General features: G+C 44.0%; 1 protein-coding gene across 1 annotated transcript in view; it reads left to right on the top strand.

Moving 5' to 3' along the window:
- The window catches only part of SUSD1 (sushi domain containing 1), a 130,069-nt gene extending 111,658 nt beyond the window's left edge, over positions 1–18,411 (top strand). The window contains exons 15-18 of the mRNA XM_072840349.1: positions 1,232–1,490; positions 7,878–7,917; positions 17,232–17,325; positions 17,655–18,411. Of these exons, the coding sequence (XP_072696450.1) occupies positions 1,232–1,490; positions 7,878–7,917; positions 17,232–17,325; position 17,655 (394 nt within the window). The 3' untranslated portion in view covers positions 17,656–18,411. The remainder of the gene's footprint in view (positions 1–1,231; positions 1,491–7,877; positions 7,918–17,231; positions 17,326–17,654) is intronic.
- Positions 18,412–20,517: the final 2,106 nt, after the last annotated feature.

Raw genomic sequence — 20,517 nt, 5'->3', positions numbered from 1 at the left:
TCTCTCTCTCTCTCTGCCTCTTGTGGATAAATAAATAAAATCTTAAAAAAAAAAAAAAAAGAAGCAGGAGATGGGGCATTCGGAACCTGGAACAGGAAGTGTATATTTACTAGTAAAATAGATTATGTGGCCTCCTGGTTTGGAAATTACCCTAATCATATTTGATACTGATGCATGTTTTTCCCTCTTCACTGAAATGTCAACTCAAGAAACATTAGTGGGGAGGCCGTCACAGCCAGAGAACTGGGTAAGGATTTGCAAGGATACAAGAGTAAGTCACTTAAATCCCTGCTATCAAGCCTGATAGAGAAAGCAGATGTTCAGACACGTGCTGTTCCAGAGGCAGGAGGGAAAGGATGGAAGGGAGGGGTTGAAAAAGAAGGCATGGTTCGTCCTCTGCGGGGGGGTGGGGGGGGTGGGGGGGGTGTTGTTTTTGTTTGTTTGTTTGTTTGTTGTTTTTTGTTTTTTGCTCTTACAGCTCCTTTCACTGCCAGGCTTTGTATTTGGCAGGATAAACAATAACCCAGCACGTGCACAAAGGGCTACTTGATGGCTGGTGTGCTTCTCCGTCCACATTTAGGCAAGAGTTTCACCTCATCCCCATGACATTTTACCCCCCTGGCTATTTTAGGATATCGTCAGACTGGATTAATGCATGGTGACTTGGCACTCCTTGCTTCTCATTTATTTCACATGAACTTTGATGTGTGAACTGGAGGGGGATCACATGAGTTCTGTTTCAGGTTACCATGTGATTGGAGCCTTTTTTTTTTTTTTTTTTTTTCAGACTTAGGACATTAATGCTTCTCAGCAGCAGCCTCCATGTGACTGCTAAACCCTTTCCCCAGCTGGGCTTTATTCGCCCACGTGAAAACCAGTGATGAGTTCGGCTTTAGGCCATGGACACCCAGGGCAGCCATACGTGTAACAACTTCTCCCAGCTAAAGAGGATTTGCTTGGCATCCGCAGCAGCTGGAAGTTGAGATCCCTCACGTCGTGTCATGGGGCATTAGCGCCGTAGGTCCAAACTGGAGTTCCAGAAGCTGTTGGAGCTGTCAGACTGTAAATCCCCTGGGGGGGGGGGGGCAGGACTTTTTCTTGTCCAGTGTTATATATCTCCAGTGTCCAGAAAAGTGTTTATCTTATAGCAGGTGCTCAGTAAATATGAATAATTGAATGAACGAATCTCCCAAGCAAGGGTCTGATAGACATTTTCTTTTCTTTTTTCTAGTTCATATCAAGTGTTGGTGCTTCCCTTGGCCCTCCAAAGTACATTTCTTTGTGATTCTGAAGGGGCCACCTCATTCTTTAGCAACACTTCTGATGCTGAGGGATATGTGGCTGCAGAACTACTGGCCAAAGATGTTCCAGATGATGCCATGGAGATACCTATTGGAGACAGGCTGTACTATGGGAAGTACTATAACGCACCTTTGAGAAAAGGGAAAGATTACTGCATTATATTACGAATTACAAGTGAATGGAATAAGGTATTCTTCTTTAAGAAGTCGTGAATTCTCTATTTCCTTCTTCGTGTGAAATGTAAATGTTTGAACATTTGTTTTCCTGGTATTTGAGACGGACACTGCATGGGCTAACCACTAAAATGTGTCACACACCATTGCCTTTCTAAATGTTGGGCAGGTGAGACCTTTAAGGAGGTTGATGGTCTGAACTTCCCACGGAACTTGGTTGGATCTGTGCTTGGACTGACCTAGCGTTGGTTCTTCCTCTTAAGCTTCACAAACGCCCTCATCCTATTGCCCTGCTGACGCCTGAGTTGGAGAGGAACGTCTAGATGTCACTCCTGCCAGCATGCTGCCTCCCCTCACTCTCTCAGAAGCAGGAAGGGGAGGCTGATGAACGTCAGCACTGCCCTATTTTCTGCTTCTGTGACTTGCTCGGCCACACCCACCTCTCCTGATCCTTAGAAAGCCTACATTATCCCAGTGGTTCTTTCATGAGACATAGGAACATATATTCATTGCATAATAAATAGATATAGTGAGCTGGACAGGCAGAATGGCAAGAGCTGAATCAGTGAGTCATGGGTGGAAGATCTGGAAGGACCGTTGTGATGGTTGCCCCAGGAGAACTCAGAGTATGAGATAAATTCATATGGATTGATAATGGAAACTAGAAACAGATTATATTACTTTTTTAAAACTTTTTATTTTATTTTATTTATTTATTCATGAGAGAGAGAGAAAGAGAAAGAGAGAGAGGCAGAGACACAAGCAGAGGGAGAAGCAGGCTCCATGCAGGGAGCCTGACGTGGGACTCGATCCTGGGACTCCAGGATCAGGCCCTGGGCTGAAGGCGGTGCTAAACCACTGAGCCACCCGGGCTGCCTCCAGATTATATTACTAATAATAGAAACATCTTTTGACTGATGAATTTGAGCCATCTTTAGTGTAAATTTGCTTGCTTGTTTATTTATTTATTTATGTTTATTTTTTTAGCATGGGCTCCACACTGGGTGAGGAGCCCAGCACAGGGCTTGACCTCACAACCCTAAGATCAAGACCCGACTGAGCTGAGATTAAGAGTCAGATACTTAACTGACTGAGCCAGCCAGGCGCCTGCCTCACATATTTAAAACTGAGATGTACTCTATTAAATTCTGAGTAGGACACAAATCTAATGTACCTCTATCATGCTTGATATTAAACCAGCGATTACTTTTTTTCTCTTAAGATTTTATTTATTTGACAGAAAGAGAGCACAAACATGAGCAGGGCAGGGAGAGGGAGAAGCAGGCTCCCCACTGAGCAGGGAGCCTGACGTGGGGCTCAGTTCCAGAACCCGGGATCATGACCTGAGCTGAATGAAGGCAGATGCTCAACCGACTGAGCCACCCAGGTGCCCCAGCAGTGGTTACTTTTAAGAGTATGTACAAGTGGCAAAGAGATTCGGTAGCATTTTGTGACAATAATGTAGGAATTAAGAATTGGCAGGCTAAAGCCCAGACTATATTTCCCTGAACTTGTTTAAAAGGTGTTTATGATGTAGACAGGCCTCCTTGCTAGAAGATTACCTGGAGAGCCTGCCTTGGCATTTCTCGCCACAGACATAGCACTAGCAGTACCATGTGACTGCAGTTTAGAGCCTGCTCACAGAGCTGCTGTCCCAGATTGAGACTTTGGCCTAAGAGGAACATTAGTACACATGGGCTGCCATGATACAATGCCGTAGGCTGGGTGGTCTCAATCACAGAAATGCATTTCTCACAGCTTTGGAAATTGGGAAGTCCAAGATTAAGGTCCCAGCTGACCTGGTTCCTTGGTAAGAGCCCTCCTCTTGGCTTTCAGACAGCTGCCTTCTTGCTGTGTCCTCGCCTGGTAGAAAGCATGCAATCTAGCCCTGGGCCGTCTTTTTCATTTTACCGGAACACTAATCCCATCATGGAGTCCCCACCTTCATGACCTCATCTAAACCTAATTACTTTCCAAAGGCCCTAATCTCAAGTACCACCATCTGTGGGGCTAGGGCTTCAAGCTGTGAACTTTAGGTGACCCAGACATTCAAGCCATAACGCAGGTAGTGGAGTGAGAGGTTAGGATAAGAATCCTAGTTTATAGTATAGGGAACTTTTCTGTAATGTCATTGATATCTCTTTTTTCATATAGCTTAGCAGAACACGTGCTTGGGCTTTGGGATGGTTAAGGAGACGAAGGGGTTTTGAAAACATTTATATTGGGACTTGCATTTTTGAATTGCAATTACTTCTCCTAAGGGGTTCCAAATCTGTTAGTGTTACAGTCCTATTCAGATGAGTAGTGAACTATTTATTTTTCTTTTTTAAACAGCTTTACGGAGAGATAATTCACATACCATATTAATCATCCATTTAAAGTATATCATTTATAGCATAAGGAACATAGTGATATGGTAATAGTGATATATATATTTTTAAAGATTTTATTTATTCATGAGAGACAGAAGCAGAGACATAGGCAGAGGTAGAAGCAGGCTCCCTGAGGAGCCCCATGTGGGATTCAGGACTCGATCCCAGGACCCCAGGATCACAACTGGAGCCAAAGACAGACGCTCAACCACTGAGCCACTCAGGTGCCCCAGTAACAGTGATGTAATGGCACAGATGATAGTTACATTGGTGGCGAACATGGCATCTTATAAACTTGTCAAATTACTAAGCTGTACACCTGAAACAAATACAACATTATGTGTCAACTATACTCAAATAAGAAATTCTTAAAAGTAAAAATAGTTAAGATGGTGAAAAAAAAAATAAAGCATACAATTCAGTGGTCTTTAGTGTATTCACAAGGTGGTACAAACCATTACCACCATTTAATTCCAGAACATTTGGTAGTGGTGTATGTTGAATATTTGTTTTTTCATGGTGGGAAAATACATATAACAAAACTTACCACGTAAATAATTTTTAAGTGCACAGTTTATTAGTATTAAGTTCACTTAAGTTGTTATGCATCCAGTCTCCAGAGCTCTTTTCATCTTGCCAAACTGAAAGACTGTCCCCATCAAACAGAAACTTTCTCCTTCCTGCCTTCCCCAAACCCTGGCAACTACTCTGCTACTTTCTGTTTCTATGAATTTGACCACTCCTGGTACCTCATTTGAGTAGAATCATACATTATTTGTCTTATTTCACTTAGCCACATATCCTTAAAGTTCACTCATGGTGTAGCATTGTGTCAGAATTTCTTCCTTTTGGCATATTCCATTGTATGTAAGCACCACATTTTGTTTAGCCATTTATCTGTGGATGGACACTTGGGTTGCTTTCATCTTTGGGCTATTCTGAATAAGACTGCTATGAACATGGGTGTATAAATATTTCTTTGAGTCCCTGCTCGCAGTTCTTTGGGGGCATTTACCAAGAGTTGGAATTGTTGGATCATATGTTAATTCTCTTTGTATTTTTTTGAAGAACTATAACACTATTTTCCACAGTGGCAGCACCATATTACATTCTCACTGACAGTGCACAAAGGTTCCATTTTCTCCACATCCTCCCCAAGACCTGCTGTTTTCTGTGTTGGTAATGGCCCTCCCTAATGGATGTGAGATGGAATCTCATTGTGGTTTTGGCTTCCATTTCTCTAATGATTAGCGATGTTGAGCATCTTTTCATATGCTTTTGACAACTTGTGTGTCCTCTTTGGGGAAATGGTGATTCAAGTCCTTTGCCCAGTTTTGAATTGAGTTATTTATTTCTTTGTTGTTGGGTATTAGGAGTTCTGTATATATTCTGGATATTAATGCTTTATGAGATTTGCAATGTGCAAATATTTTCATTCCATGAGTTGCCTTTTTTGCTCTGTCATTAAGTGTCCTTTGATGTACAAAAGTTAATTTTTTTAACATTCCATCTTTCTTTGTTTTTAACTCCAGTATAATTAATATACAATGTTATATGTGTACAATAGAGTGATTTAACAATTCTATGTATTACTCAGTGCTCATTGTGATACATGTCCCTTTAATCGCCTTCATTTATTTCGCCCATCTCCCACCCAGCTCCCCTCTGGCAACCACCAATTTGTTCTCTATATTTAGGAATCTGGTTTTTTGTTTGTCTCTATTTATAATTTGTTTTGTTTCTAAATTCCACATATGAGTGAAGTCATATGGTATTTGTCTTTCTCTGGCTGACTTACTTCACTTAGCGTTATACCCTCTAGTTCCATCCATGTTGTTGCAGTGGCACGATGTCATTCTTTTTTATGGCTGAGTGATATTCCATTTTTGTGTGTGTGTATCACATCTTCTCTATCTTCTCTATCCATTCATCTCTCCATGGACCCTTGATTCCGTATCTTGGCTATTGAAAATAATGCTGCAGTAAACATAGGGGTGCATGTATCTCTTCTTTGGGTAAGCACCCAGTAGTGGCATTATTGGATCCTGGTTAGTTCTATTTTTAATTTTTTGAGGACCCTCCATACTGTTTTCCACAGTGGCTGCACCAGTTTGCATCCCACTAACAGTGCACGAGGGTTCTTTTTTCTTCACATCCTCAAAAGTTCTTAATTTTGAGGAAGTCCAGTTTGTCCATTTTTTCTTTTGCTGTCTATGCCTTTGATGTCATATCCAAGAAATCATTGCTAAATCCAATTTGCTGAAGCTTACTCTCTATGTTTTCTTTTTTTCTGGGTCCTACATTTGGATGATCCATTCTGAGTTAATTTTTGTATGTGGTGTTAGGTCGGGGTCCCACTTCATTCTTTTGCATGTGAATATCTAGTTTTCCTGGCATCATTTATTGAAAAGATTTTCTTTACCCATTGAATGTTCTTGGTGACCCCTGTCAAAAATTATTTGACATATATGCAAGAGTTTAATCTCTGGGCTCTCTATTCTACTGTATTGGTCTATATATCTGTCTCTATGCCAGCACCACATTGTTTCGATTACTGAAGCTGTGCAGTAAAATTTGACACCAGGAAGTTTGTTTTCCAGTTCTTCCAGTTTGTTTTTCCTTCTGTGTATCCGTTCCAGTAAATAGCATCACCATGCTCCCATTTGCTAAGACAGAAATCAAGGAATAATTCTTGTCTTCTCCCTCTTTATCTTTTTGTCTAGTACATCATCAAATTCTGTCAATTCTTTCACATTAAAGCTGTATAAAATCATCCTTTCCTCTGCTCCCTTAACAATGTTTAGCCTTTGGCATCTCTTGCCTAAACACCAATTGTCTTTTTTTCCCTTTTTTAAAGATTTTATTTATTTGAGAGAGAGAGAGAGAGAGAGAGAGAGAGCACAGCAGCGGGGAAGGGCAGAAGGCGACTCCACGCAGAGCAGGGAGCTCAATGTGGAGCTCGATCCCAGGACCCTGGGGTCATGACCTGAGCCAAAGGCAGATGCTTAACCCACTCAGCCTCCCAGGCGCCCCTGAACATCAATTTTCTAATTCATCTTCCTGTCTCTTTGCTCCAAACAACTGCCAGAATGAAGTTTATAAATTGTAAATCTGGCCATGACACTCTATTTTAATGAGCTCCCTTCTTCCCTTGGCCCATTTCTCTCCTTTAATACACTCAATTCCCTAGTACCTGCCTTACTACTTGAGGTCCCTTTCACTGGTTATTCTTGAATATGATTTTCCACTCGATGCCCTTGATACACTTAGCATCAATGCAAAGTTTAGTCACATTCAAGAACTTAGGGCCATTTCAAGCATTCACCAGCATTTTTCAGTGCAAATATATATATATATATATATATATATATATATATATTTAAATTTTTCAATAAAACCAGACTACCCATTTTGTCACTTGAAAGAGAATCTCCTTTTGAAGTTGGAGGAATCTTTCTCTAACCCCTGCTATTTAGTTTCCTCTGGGGAACATTTTGCTGAGTAATCCCAGTATTCCTAACAGACAAATATGCATGTAATAACTGGAAGAGAAGAGAAGGTATCTCATTCCAGTGTGTTTGTGGGTCTTGGTCAGATAAGTATCATCTAGACCGGTGAGGTGTTATTACTTACCAAGAGTTCTCATAGTCTTGCCTGTCCCATGTATCACTGTCACTGTCCTATCACTGTCACATGGATGGGACCTCAGAATCTTTTTCAGCAGTTGGTGCCAGTTGCTCAGAGCTGGGAAGGAGAATGAAACTCATTGCCATTTCTGTTGTTTACCCATAGGGCATGCTTTTTGAGATCTATTGAGAAGCCACAGAACTGATCCCTAGGGTTCCATGCCAGTCCCTCAAATACTTAGTGATCATATGGCTAAATTATTAGATGTTCAAGCTAGATGAGGATATTTTAATCCAGATTAAGAAGAAAAAATAACCCACTAAACTTTTTGGGCCAAAATGTATTCTTTAAATTGATGTTATGTGCTGCCTCATTAAATGTGTTGCTGCATTTCTCTTTATAGGTGAGAAGATGCTCCTGTGCAGTTTGGGCTCAAGTGAAAGGTAAAAACCATTTTCTGCCTAAGCCTCCGGTCCTCCTTTCTCCTCTCCAGTCTGCAGCATCAAGTTTATATTGATGAGATTTCTTTTAAAATTGCCACAGGGGACAGAAACCCATCTCATACTAGTTTAAGCAAAAAGCCACAGCTGCAAAGGATGGGGTGGGGAGCTTATGGACCTCGACCCAAAGGGGCATCACGAGGATTCCAGGAACTGACACTTGGGACTTGACTCCATGAGAGGGACAGTCTGTCTTTGTCTCTGCTCTCTGTTTCTGAGTTGGCTTCATTTTCTTCTATAATAAGCCATGTGATGGAGAGGGCTGGGCACCAGCTGTGCAGTTTAGCAACTTCAGTGGGAACAGAAGGTTTTTCAGTTCCGGGAAAGGATCTTTTCTCCTAGATTAAGGGACTGGCTATGGGATGACTAGTGCTCCTCCTAGGGAACTATGCGCTATGCGCTATGCGCTAAGCCCCTGGGATTTGGGGCTTACTCATATGGTTGGTTGGGGGTAGATCAGTGTCATTGATAGCCACACCAGGATTGCACTGAGAGGCAGACCTGATCCCCATCAGGAAAAGAGGCACAGAAAAACATGTTGGCAGATCAGTACAAAGAGCTGCAGCATTTTGGCCATTTAGCTGCTTTGCATGTACGCACACATACACGTACACTTTTTTTTTAAAAGATTTTATTTATTTATTTTAGGGAGAGGGAAGAGAACAAGAGAGAGTGGGGGGGCAGAGGGAGAGAGAGTCCTAAGCAGACTCCACACTGAGCTGAGAGCCTGACGTGGGGCTCGATCCCCTGACCCCAAGATCACGACCCCAGCCGAAACCAAGAGTCAGATGCCCAACTACACCACCCAGGCGCCCCATGTGTACTTTTAAGAAAAACACCCTCCATTATGGAAGAATAATACTCTATACAACCAAAAGTGGAGCTCGAGTGGAAGACAGCTCGAGGGTGGGTCTGTTATTGCATCCAGCTCCAAGACCAGGCTCCCTGGGGACGGTCCATGCCTCTTGATCAAATCCAGGTGGACTTCTCATGGTCCCTTAGCAGTCTGTGACTGAATGCAGAATGTACGTAAGCATCTTCAAACCACAGCATTTAACATGAAAGGGGAGCCTGGGTAAGCTCAGTAAGCACTTTCATTTAGAAAGGAAGAAAAGATAAAGTGCTGTGCCATGGACAGGGGGCCCATGACAATGACCACATCCTGCTGGATGGGAAAAGCAAGCTTCCCTTGGCCTGGCAGCAGAGGGACTCACATGGTCACTTAGTTGGGCCGCCTCAGTCTTTTCCTGGTTCTGCCTGATGGGAAAGTACCCTCGTCCGTTTCCTCCAGAGCTGTTTGTACATAAGATGCAGCAGGAAGGAGCTCTACCGAGGGCTGTATAGCTTCACATGCCTTCCTCGCGCAGGCAGCTGTCCAGGTGGGAGACTGGCCTCGGGGATTGAGCAATCGCAGCTCAGTGTTTGCCAGACGTGGGATTTCCCTGGCAGTACATCTCTTTAAACCAACAGGCAGCCAGCCAGTGGATTTGATTCCCAGGAATTCCATTAGTTTGTAGCTAATACCAGAAACCTTGTCAAGTTTATGACCTTTGAATCTGGACCTTTTCTTTGTGGTCTAGGAGTCCTAGCAACAGCCTGAGGAATTTTGCTCTTAGCTTGGAGTATCAGTTTAACCCCTTACATCCTGCCCCTTACCTCAGAGCAGCGTGAAACAATAGGCTGGGGTGGTAAGGAAGTGCCCATATAACCCTGCTTCCAGAAGGATTCCAGCTAGGGGCACTTTACAATGGGGGATCTGGTACCTTGTCAGTAGAAGGTGCTTAACAGGAAATGATTGGGAGGGACCTGGAGAATTAGGCTTCCTTCATTTGTCTGCTTATCTTCTAATGTTATTTCCCATCTTTTTTATCTCTATTCACACCTACTTCAACGAGAGCAAGAGGACATGGCCTTTCTCCTGGGCAAAGCACATTACCTGACCATCTGCCATCTTGGATTGTGTTTGCCAGGCAGCAAGGGTCTCCCCCACACCCCTCCACTTTCTTGAGATATAATTTATGAAGCATTGAGTTTAAGGTGTACAATGTGATGATTGGATCTCTATTGCAAAATGATCCCCATTGCCCACATAATTACCATGTGTATATATTCGTGTATGTGTGAACATTTAAGATTTACTCTCCTAGCAACTTTCAAGCATATAATACAGTATTCATTATAGTTACCATGTTGTACATCATTAGGTGCCTGGTACTTACTCATTTTATAGCTGGAAGTTTGTGCCCTTTGGCCAACACCTCCCCATTTCTCCCTACCCCCCAACCCCAGACTCTGGCAACTACCAGTCTTCTATTTCAATGAGTTTAGCCTTTGTAGATTCCACATATAAATGGGATCATATAGTATTTGTCTCTGACTTATTTTACTTAGCATAATTAGTGAGTCTCCCTTCACAGAGATGGGTGCTGTTACACTAATGCGTGTAGATAGGCTAAGCTTCCTGTCCTAGAATTTCAGTGAAGGCCACAAGAAATAACCACATGCTCCAACAAATGGAAGTTTTTCAGCCAGTCCATTCCCTGAGGCTCTGGGGGTGCGAATGCAGTTCACACAAGAAAATAGGTGCTTTATCAAAAGAATGGAGATGTGCAATCATCCTGGACAAGCACAGAAGCTCCCAGAATCCACAGCCTTCAGCAGCTGTTTGATATGGTTAGCAGACACTCAAACTGGGTGGCAGAAATGGCCAAGGAGCTGACTATAGTCATTCTACTGTGATTAAGCTCACAGGAAGGATTTCGCTTTGGAAATATCTAAGTGGTTTGGTAGTACCTTTTTTACCCCCCTCAACTTAAGAATCAGTGTTGAAAGAGAGTTCAAACCTTGAAAATAAAACTATTAGAAGGCTCTAGTGATAATAGAAGAACCCACTGTTATATTGAAATGCTGAAGGCAATTCTGAATCTGTGTATAAACTTGACCTGTGTAAAGTACCTCTGATAGTCTCCTTTTGCAAAAATGTGGACGACTGCCATCTCAGAAAGTAATTTGGAGAGAGCTAGGATCCAGATTAGTCCTGAACTTGTTCTAGTTCATCTGTGCCAATCAATAGCCCCATTCTGACCTTTGCCCAGTGACAAAGTATGCTATTTACCTTATGCAGATCACCCCTAAAAGAGTTTTGTGATGATTACCAGGGAACCAGCAGTTGGTTTGAGGGGGAAATGCAGAGGCCTGGGCTTCCTTGCTTGAGCCTTGCTACTAATCAGCCGAGTGTCTTTGAAATTATATTTAACTTGGCTGGTTCTCAATTTCCTCTTACCGAGATCTCTCAGATCCCTTCCAGCCACAAAGTACTGACTCTTTGATTTCTTGAGTCACAAAACAAGTCATCTGATATATGTGAGATGTTCACAAACGGTATTCATAGAACATTCTTGAGTGATAGGAGTAACCCCTGAGTCATTAGTGACCACTCCCCTTTGCCTTTCAGCCCACATTTTATACGTAGGGTATGCCCATCTCATGTCTGGGTTCACCACACCCCCTATTCCCCCAGCATAGGCCTTTATATCTGCAGCATAGACAACTGGCAAAGCCTCTTTTTTCCTCGCCCACCATGGTGTTCAGGGGTTCCTTCTTCACTCCAGCCTACACTCCTGACTCATATTTCTAAACTGCAGTGCCGATTTGACTATTTCCCCTTCCAGAGTTCTCTATTATGTTTTAGACTGATTTCCAAGACATCAGTTTGACAGTGGCATACCCTTCTAGTGACCTCTCTCCTTCTCCGTTTGCAGTGATGTACTAGCTCTTCTCTGGCTAGGCCCTTGCCTACTTTCCTTAATGTCTTTACTCATACGATTACTTGCTTATTTCCACCTGGATTGCCCTATAACCTTCCTGTAATCTCTGTTTATTAGCTTACTACAATCCCATCTGTTCGTCAAGATTACAATCAAATGCTATGTCCTTCCTGAAGCTTTATTTCCTCAATGGGGTAGGACCTACCTCTCTCCCCCCCATCTCCCTCTCTCCCCATCCCCCTTGCTCCCTCCCCGCTCCCTCCACATAGGCTTTCTGCCACACTTTATTTTTTTTTAAGATTTCATTTATTTATTCATGAGACACACACACACACACACACACACACACACACACACACAGGCAGAGACACAGGCAGAGGGAGAAGCAGGCTCCATGCAGGGAGCCCAATGTGGGACTAGATCCTGAGACTCCAGGATCACGCCCTGGGCTGAAGGCAGGCACTAAACTGCTGAGCCACCCAGGGATTCCCCCCCTCCCTTTTAAAGATATCTGCCACACTTTAGAGCAACTGGTGCATTTGTCTTTTCTTACTAGATTTCATACCCCTGGGGAAGAGCATTTGAAGAACTGGAGCAGTGCCTGGTACACATTGGTGCCTCATCAGAATTTAGTGAATTGTGTTAGATGATTACGGTCAACCAGCAGTAGAGCCTGATGAAAAGCATAGCACAGTAGGTACAATACTTAAGCCAGAGAAGATTTACATCAATATATAAGCCTAGTGTGTACATATGTGTTTGTATATGCGGTGCAGATGTATGTATACACACAAACACGCACAGGCATACCTTCCACCTTCCTCACTGCGGTTGGCAGAGTTATTATACAGCCTCACAGATTCCTGGTGTACACGCACCATCTCTCAGTTACTCAATCAAAGGCTATTCTGAGTGTTGCTGAGAAAGGATTTGAAGATGTAATTAAGGTCCCAAATAGGGAGATTATCCAGATGCACCTGACCTTCACATGAACCCTTTAACTCTGGATCTAGAAGTCAGAAATGGGAGATTGGAGATTCAAAGGGAGAGATGGATCTGACATCAATCAGGGTTTCTCCTGCTGCCTTTGGAGATGGAAGGAACCACATGGCAGCAATGTGGGTGGCCAGTGGCTGACAGCCAGTAAGTATATGGGAACCTTAGTCCTACAAGTGCTATGAACTTGGAAGCAGATTCTTCCCCAGAGGCTCCAGAGGGAAATACAGCCCACCTGACACATTGATTTCAGCCTTAGAAGACACTGAGCAGAGGACCCAGTCACAATGCACCTGAACTTCTGGTTCCCAGAACCGCGAGCTATGAATGGGGGCTGGCTGCTAAGTTTATGGTGATTTGTTAAGCTGCAATAGAAAATGAGTTCAAAAGTGTTGCCGATTCATCAGGTGATACTTATCTCTAAATTAATCTACTTTGATCTCCTTTGTCCTCTGCATGGGATTCAAATAAGGAGACCCTAAAATAGCAGAGAGAAGTTTAACACACTAAGTAGAAGTCACAGTGGTAATTTTGTGTACCTTTTGGAAAGTGGACTTGTTGCTTTCAGGAAGTGCCCTTGCTCGTGTAAATTCATGAAAAAATGTCCACAGCCACAGGAAGTCCTCAAGCTGTTACAGAGCTTGAGAGTAGGCATAGAGTCTTTCTAACTTGTTCTTCAGCACCTGTGATATTTGCATTAGTGGAAGAGTTAAAAGATACGCCCACAGAAGCCCTGTCACGCCTCCTGAGCACTCTACCTCCTCAGGGAGCCACCCTGAAGAGAATGACAGTATTTTAACCTAATGGTTTTACTCTCTCCAAGAATGAGTCACTGCAAATCTGTGCTATAACACATGATTTACTCCAGTTTCCGAAAGAATATTCTACAAGTAATTCGGGGGAAAAGGAAGCATGATTTTATAGCATAAAACCGTGAAAGGGAGGGAAACCAGAAGACGGCAAAGCTCTAAAAAATGTAATTCGAATTAGCCTGCTGTAAATTTTCTCAGCGAGGAATTAATTGGGAAAGTCCCTACAGAAATCTTGTGCGGCTACACTGTGAGTGCTCTGGGTTGGATGGACTCAGATTTTCACAGAGTACATACACAAGGTAGACCAAGAGACATGTACCAGCAAGAACCATGCCTGGAGCCAAAACCCAAGTCATGTTTTGCAGAATAATTAAAAAAAAAAAAAGATGATTTTCCAATATTTACATCCAGAGTAAGGAATAGCTGGGTGGGCCTGTTGCTTAGGGTAAATGATGTTCTGCTGGTGGGTGGTCAAGAGAAAGTCAAGTCTATCAACTCCTACTTTGCCTCTGTCCTGTTTGTGAGGGGACATTTAAAAGCAGGAGAAGAGCTCACTGCTTCACATAAATTAAAGCCTTTTGACCCAGATGCAGCACATTCTAGCAGCTTCATACAATTTGCAAATGAGATGGTGAGCCGCAGCAGCTGATCTTTAAGAAATCTTGAAGAGCAAACCTAAGTAGACCAGAGAGGAGCAAAGAACATGGAACTTTGGGTGAGGAAGATAGAGTTTGCAAAGCGTAGTTGAGGATAACTTGAGGTCAAGGCCAGGCAAGATCTTTTAAGAGGTGGCTCTGTGGTAGAAGCAGCAGCAGATCCCAGCGGTGAGCATCATGGTTTCTGCATTAATAAATATGCTTAAGGCAGTTCTTACCTGTTTGAGATAAATATTTTAGATAAGTATTCACTTACCCTTTGATCTAATTCTTTTAGGTTTCAATTTAATCTGTCTGGATTTTATTTTGGCATATACAGTTTAAGCTCTAATGGTCAACATCACTTTATTCTAAATGGTCAGTTTTCTCAACATGAATTATGAAAAATATATCATTTCTCCTAATGACTTGAAGCAGTAGCAAAGCAACAATAATGAACCATACATAGCCAGCACTTGCCAGCTGCCTGCTGTGTCCTGGGCACAGTCCTGACACAACTTACCTCATTTATTTCTCACAATAACCCTATAAAGTGGGGACTATTATTATCATTCCCATGTTGCTAAATCAGTCCTCAATGAGGAAACTGAGGCACAGAATGGCTGAATCACTTGTCCAGAGTCCACAGTCAGGGTGTTCAAATACAGACTTGGACCACCTGACTTCGATATTTAAGCTTGGAAGTTATTTGATATACATGGGTTTGTTCCTATGCTATTTTGTTCCCATGTATTCATCCCTATGCTGATTCTGCACTGTTTTAATATCCAGTAATTTAAGTCACTCCTCTAATTTTTTTTCTCTGCTAATTTCTAGTTTACCCACAGCTCCTCCTTCCATCTTGTAGTGTGGCTTCTTTCTTCTGGTTACTAAAGGTAGCCAAACAATACAAGCCATGTTTTTTCTAGAAAGTCTCTTGACAACACTTTCTGAGGTAATGGGTTTTGCAGAGGTTTTTAGCCAGAACTGTATTCCATGGCTGCTTTTGCTGGTGCCAGCTACCCTGTTAGAGAATAGAACCAAACTGCACTTACCCCCGTCGTGGAGATGGAGCAGTGCCAATCAATACAACTTTATGCAACGATGGAAAGATTTTAAAGCTGTGTTGTCCAGAATGGTAGCAACAAGCCACATGTGGCTACTGGGCATTTGAAATGTGGATTTGAAATCGAGCACTTGAACTGGTATGATTGAGAAACTGAATTTTTAATTTAATTGGAACTTATTTATTTTTAATTTTTTTAAAAAAGATTTTATTTATTTATTCATGAGAGACACACAGAGACACAGGCAGAGGGAGAAGCAGGCTCCTCACAGGGAGCCCCATGTGGGACTTGATCCTAGGACCCCGGGACCACACTCTGAGCTGAAGACAGACGCTCAACCACTGAGCCACCCAGGCGCCCTAACTGGAACTGATTTAGATTTAACAGCCACACTGTGGCTAGTGGCTACTGTGTTAGTGCAGATTGGGTGATGGAAGACTTAGGTAGCAGCAGGCTCCCCTGCCAGCCCCCTTCTCAGATGTGCCTCGGCAGCCAGGGATGAGAGTCAACTGTGTTTCAAGGCCCTCAAGCCCCTCCTCCTTACCTAACAGATCTTTGCTCGTTTACTGTTTCAGCTCTTCCCAGGCAGTAGTGGATGGCCCAGAGGGCAGACTAACGTGTGCCTGGGGCATCAGTAAAAGGAGGGCACCGAAAAATGAAATGATTTGATATTCCGACAGTGACAATCACAGCAAATCATCTGGCAAAATTTGGACTTCGTTGCACTTCCTTACCATTCTTCCATGGCTTGGCTGTGTTTTGTTTTTGTTTTTAATTCTATACGTGCAGCATCAGCCCCCACGATCTTTGCAGGGTCTGATGGCACCATTGCACACAGACTTTTGTTCTTTTAAAGAAGAGCTTGAACAGCTATGGTCCGAGCTCCATCATCATCGGCCTATGCAGGAAAGGGCAGGGCCTGGCCCCCTAACTTCTGATGACCTGCTCTGCTGGAGACAGAGCTGGGCTCAGATCTGCCCTGGGAAAGCATGGTGTTGTGGTTAAAACCAAAGATGCTGGAACCAGACAACATGGGTTTGGATCCTGACTCTCTTGGTTCTCAGCTTGTGACCTTGGATAAGTTGCTGAACCACTCCATGCCTCGGTCCCTCATCTGTAAAATGGGAATAATAACAGCACTCAGTGTATTGTTATTACGCTGGGCACTATGATTGTAATACCTGGTTCTATTCTTATAGTACTCACTAGGTGGCTAGGAGAAGTCATGAGAACAGAGTTTGGCATATTGTAAGTGCTAAATAAGTTGATTGCAAATTAAAACGAGACCTTTGGTAGAGAACATGATGCTCTGATTCAGTCACTTGGCTGTTTTTTGGTTTATAGCAACTCAAGTGTGGGTGTTTTTTGGTTTATAACAAAGGATCTCCCTGGGGTTGGCCTATGATACACCCCAAATTAGAACACATGTATTTTAGAGAGCTTCTCCATCAGTTTTCTTACTTCATCCTCATGGCAACCTGCCAAGCGGAGCAGGGAGGTCCTCTCCTTGTTGGTGTGTTGGGAAAATGACATATCCTATCCGTCAGAGAGGATCTGTTTGCTGTGTTTGACCACTGGCGCTCCCTAATCATTTTCGGAGCAAAAATCCAAATGTTGTCAGGAGTTCTTCCTCAATGCAAAAGAAAGCTTCCCATAAACACTTTGAGGAGCAGTTAACTGGGAGAGGACCAGTACAAGCAGCACAGTCTGCTGTACTTCTATGCACAACAAGATGAGCTATTTTATCCCTTGTAAGTTGAGTGTGGCCTGGTTTTCCATTTCCTTTTCAGAAATACCTGGGACTGTGCTTTCCTTACGCCCTGCACCCTCAGGGCTGACTCGGAGGACACAGAGGCACTCTGGGCATTCTTGGGATGGTTTGTGAAATGGGGCCAAGCCTTGGGTTAAAACGGAGTGAGCACAGGTGCACGTGTGCTGTGATTGCGTGCCGTGGGCTCAGTGTGTGGTTTTGTCCCGCAGACTCGTCATTCTTGCTGCAGCAGATGGTGGGCGTCGGGCTGGGATCCATGGCTGTTGTGATTATTCTCGCATTCCTCTCCTTCTCAGCCGTGTGGTATGTGAGACTGACATTTTTGAGAAATGAGTGGAACGGCGGAAGGATGGGGTTAGAGTCCTGAAGAACAGCTGGGATTGAGGAGGGTCAAGGGGGAGGTGAGGAGAGGTGGTCCTGGGCCCAGCCCTCAGCAGGTGAAAGGCCTGGGCAACTCTACACCTCAGGGCAGGGGCGGGGGGTGCCCTTCTGGTGCAGAAAACAAGCAGGATCAGTAATAGGTGCTCTGATGGCCCATGCTGTTTCCCATGAAGGTACGTGAGCTGCACGTACAGAGGCACCAAGGCAAAACCAAAGTGTGTCAATGATCTCTTTTCCTCCCCCACGTCTAGATCACAGACGGGCGCTACGTGAGCAGGATGCGCTGCTGCTGGGGCAGATGTTATGACAGCTTCTCAGGTGCCCGCCCACACAGAGGCCCCACGTGGCTTCCATCCAGGTGTGCGTGGGTCTGCAACTTTTTCCATTCCCAGCCTGGCTCCAGTTCTGGATTCAAGATGCTGACTATCCCTGTGGAACCACCCCTCTCAAGAGGAGGAAACTCTGGAATCGCTGACATCTTCTCTGCCTGCTACACAAGCAGTTCTGTGTCTGTGAACTTGGACCTTTGAGACACAACGTAACCTTGACCCCAGGCTACGGATCATATGGGCGGGAGCTTTGTCTTCCTCTGAGTGGGTCCTGATTGTCTGCTCTTCTGGACTTTTGAGTGCAAGAGAGTCTCTGCAACTTCCTTTGCAGCATCTCTGAGCTAATTTGGAATCCATCCTTTTACGATGAGCAATGAGATGGACTTAAGTTTGAGCTGGAATTTGCCTTTATAAAGGAGGTCATTGAAAAGGATAGAGATCATTGACGTAGGCAACCTGCCCAACGTTTTAGAAGCAACCCCTTTCCTACAATTAATTGACATCCTAACAGACAGTATGCTAAGCTGGCCACTCCGGTAAGTTCCCTGCAATGCCTCTTAGGCAGCATGGCTTTGATACGGATCCATTGGTCTGACAGGTATTCAAAAGCCATAAGTTTTCATTCCAATAAAAATATGCTGTTAATTTAGGTGGTTTCTCTCTTCCACACCACCATTTATAGCAGTCTTGGCTAACTTTTTTTATAACCCTCTCTTAAAAACGCCCCGTGTCTTCCCTTTAGATGGGATGTTCATATAACGGTGGGCTGAAACACCGTCAAGCCCAAGGCCAGAGTCTGTGTGTTCACAGGGAAGGGGGAAGATGTGAGTGACCTGATCTCCCCCTTTACCTACAACCGCAGTAACGATGACTGTTACTTTTTCAGGAACCATGACATGTTAGATGTAAGGAGCCCTGGGGCTGCTGTCAACTTGCTCAATTTACAGATGGAGTGAATTAGATTTGATTTTTAAAGCCTCAGTCAGTGTTCTTTACCTTTCTTCCCTGATGGCATAACTCCAAGGCCCAGTAAAAAACGAATGGAGCAGAGGCATGTGGCTTTCCTAAGTGACAATAGTATTCTCCTCCCTTCCCTCTTTTTCTAGGCCTGGAGAATGAAAAGCACGGGGGAGGAGAATGGGGCACAGTTATATTTTACAGCCTTGGGGCCCAGTATATTTGAACATGGCTCTGGAATTATGTAGGGCTGCAGTCCCAAGGGAAAGGGGTGATGTTCCTGACGGGTTGGGCTGGTGTGTCCTCTCTCCCCTAAATTCCTGGGTGTCACATCCAAGTGATCTGGGCTTATGGGCAGATGTGGAAAGGAGAGGAACGATGGAAACTGGTGGGAACTATGAGGCTGCCTTGCCCTGGGAGACCAGGCTCAAAGTCTATCCTCTCAACTGGGAAGAGTGAGAGAGAGGGAAGTGATGTCCTGCCACTCGGGTGTCAGTGACAGCTGCCGGCCCTGGTCCTGTCAGCACTAGGCAGTATTAGGAATAATTGTCCTTTGTCCTCTGAGGTACTACCTTGGACTACAACCTAGGATCAGCATTTAGAACCTTTCGGGCTCTCATCTGAGGTGGCTGACAGAGAAGAGTTGTCAAAAGACTAATACAAATAGTTTTCCACTTTTAATTTTTACGTGCAACTATTCAAACTGTTTCACAGACTTTGAATGACATTTGGCATCATTACAAATTACCGTGGTTAGTGTAGGGTAGGGTCCCTGATGAGCAAGGATTTCCCCGAAAGCCTCCTCTATGCAAAGAGAGAATCTGAACTCCCATTATTATTCTTATTTTCCTGGTTCTGTAAACACAAGATGTTTCTGCAGCCCCCTTAACTTCCAGCTCCAGACCGAGCTGCCAAAGAAGTGACTGTGGTCCACAGGGGAGCCCGGCAAAAATTGTCACTCAAAGGAAGAAATCCCACTTGCTTAGTATCAGAAGTTTCTGGTTAAAACAACTAAGTATTAAGTAAAATATTAGGTAAAATGTACTTCTGGGTACAGTGCAGAAGTGTAAAACAGTTTATGAAAGAAGAATAAAATAACCAAAAAACACCCATGGACTTTTCCCCTGCCTCTAAATGTTCCAGACAATAGGCCAGAGTTGCTCGGGAGTATTAACAGAAGCAGGCGCTGAGCATTGGCGGAAAGGATGTACCATCTCCCTGCGGCTCTCATCATTTTCTGATAAACATGAGGGCAGCTAGGAGTTCTCTAAGTTCGCCTAGTAGCTTTGCCACCATACTGTTCTTTGTGTCCCAAGCAGACTCTGGGTAAGGTGGGGAGGGCATCTCAGGAGGCCGGTAGTGGGCCTTCCGGGGGGACGCAGGGTCTGGCTGTCCAAGGACCGGTCAGGCCGACTCAGAGTTGGGTCTGAGTGTCACTAAAGAAATCTGGGTCCAGGCTGGGGATGGAGGAAGGATCTTTCTCTTATTAACTGTCTTGGAGACAGTGTGTAGAGGTGAGCACTACGACCCAGTTGTGAGTCCCCTTCTAGATGAGGAATCAAAATTGGGCTTGCCCAGCTATGGAGCAGATTGTTCTGTGGCTGGAGTGTGTGTGTGTGTGTGTGTGTGTGTGTGTGTGTGTGCACGCGCGCGCGCATGCTCCTGTAGTTTTGATTTATCTCCACTGGAGTTTTTGTTTATACACATTCTTCCATTCCATCCTCACAATACTTGTGTATGGTGGGAAGGTCAGGGGTTACCATTTTTTTCCCACTTTAGAATGGAGAAATGGGTTCAGATAGCTGTGCGACCTGAACTGTGGGGCTGA

Source organism: Canis lupus, chromosome 10 (assembly GCF_048164855.1).
Source record: "Canis lupus baileyi chromosome 10, mCanLup2.hap1, whole genome shotgun sequence".
Classification (NCBI taxonomy): Eukaryota; Metazoa; Chordata; class Mammalia; order Carnivora; family Canidae; genus Canis; species Canis lupus.
This window is presented reverse-complemented; position numbering and strand designations above follow the sequence as displayed.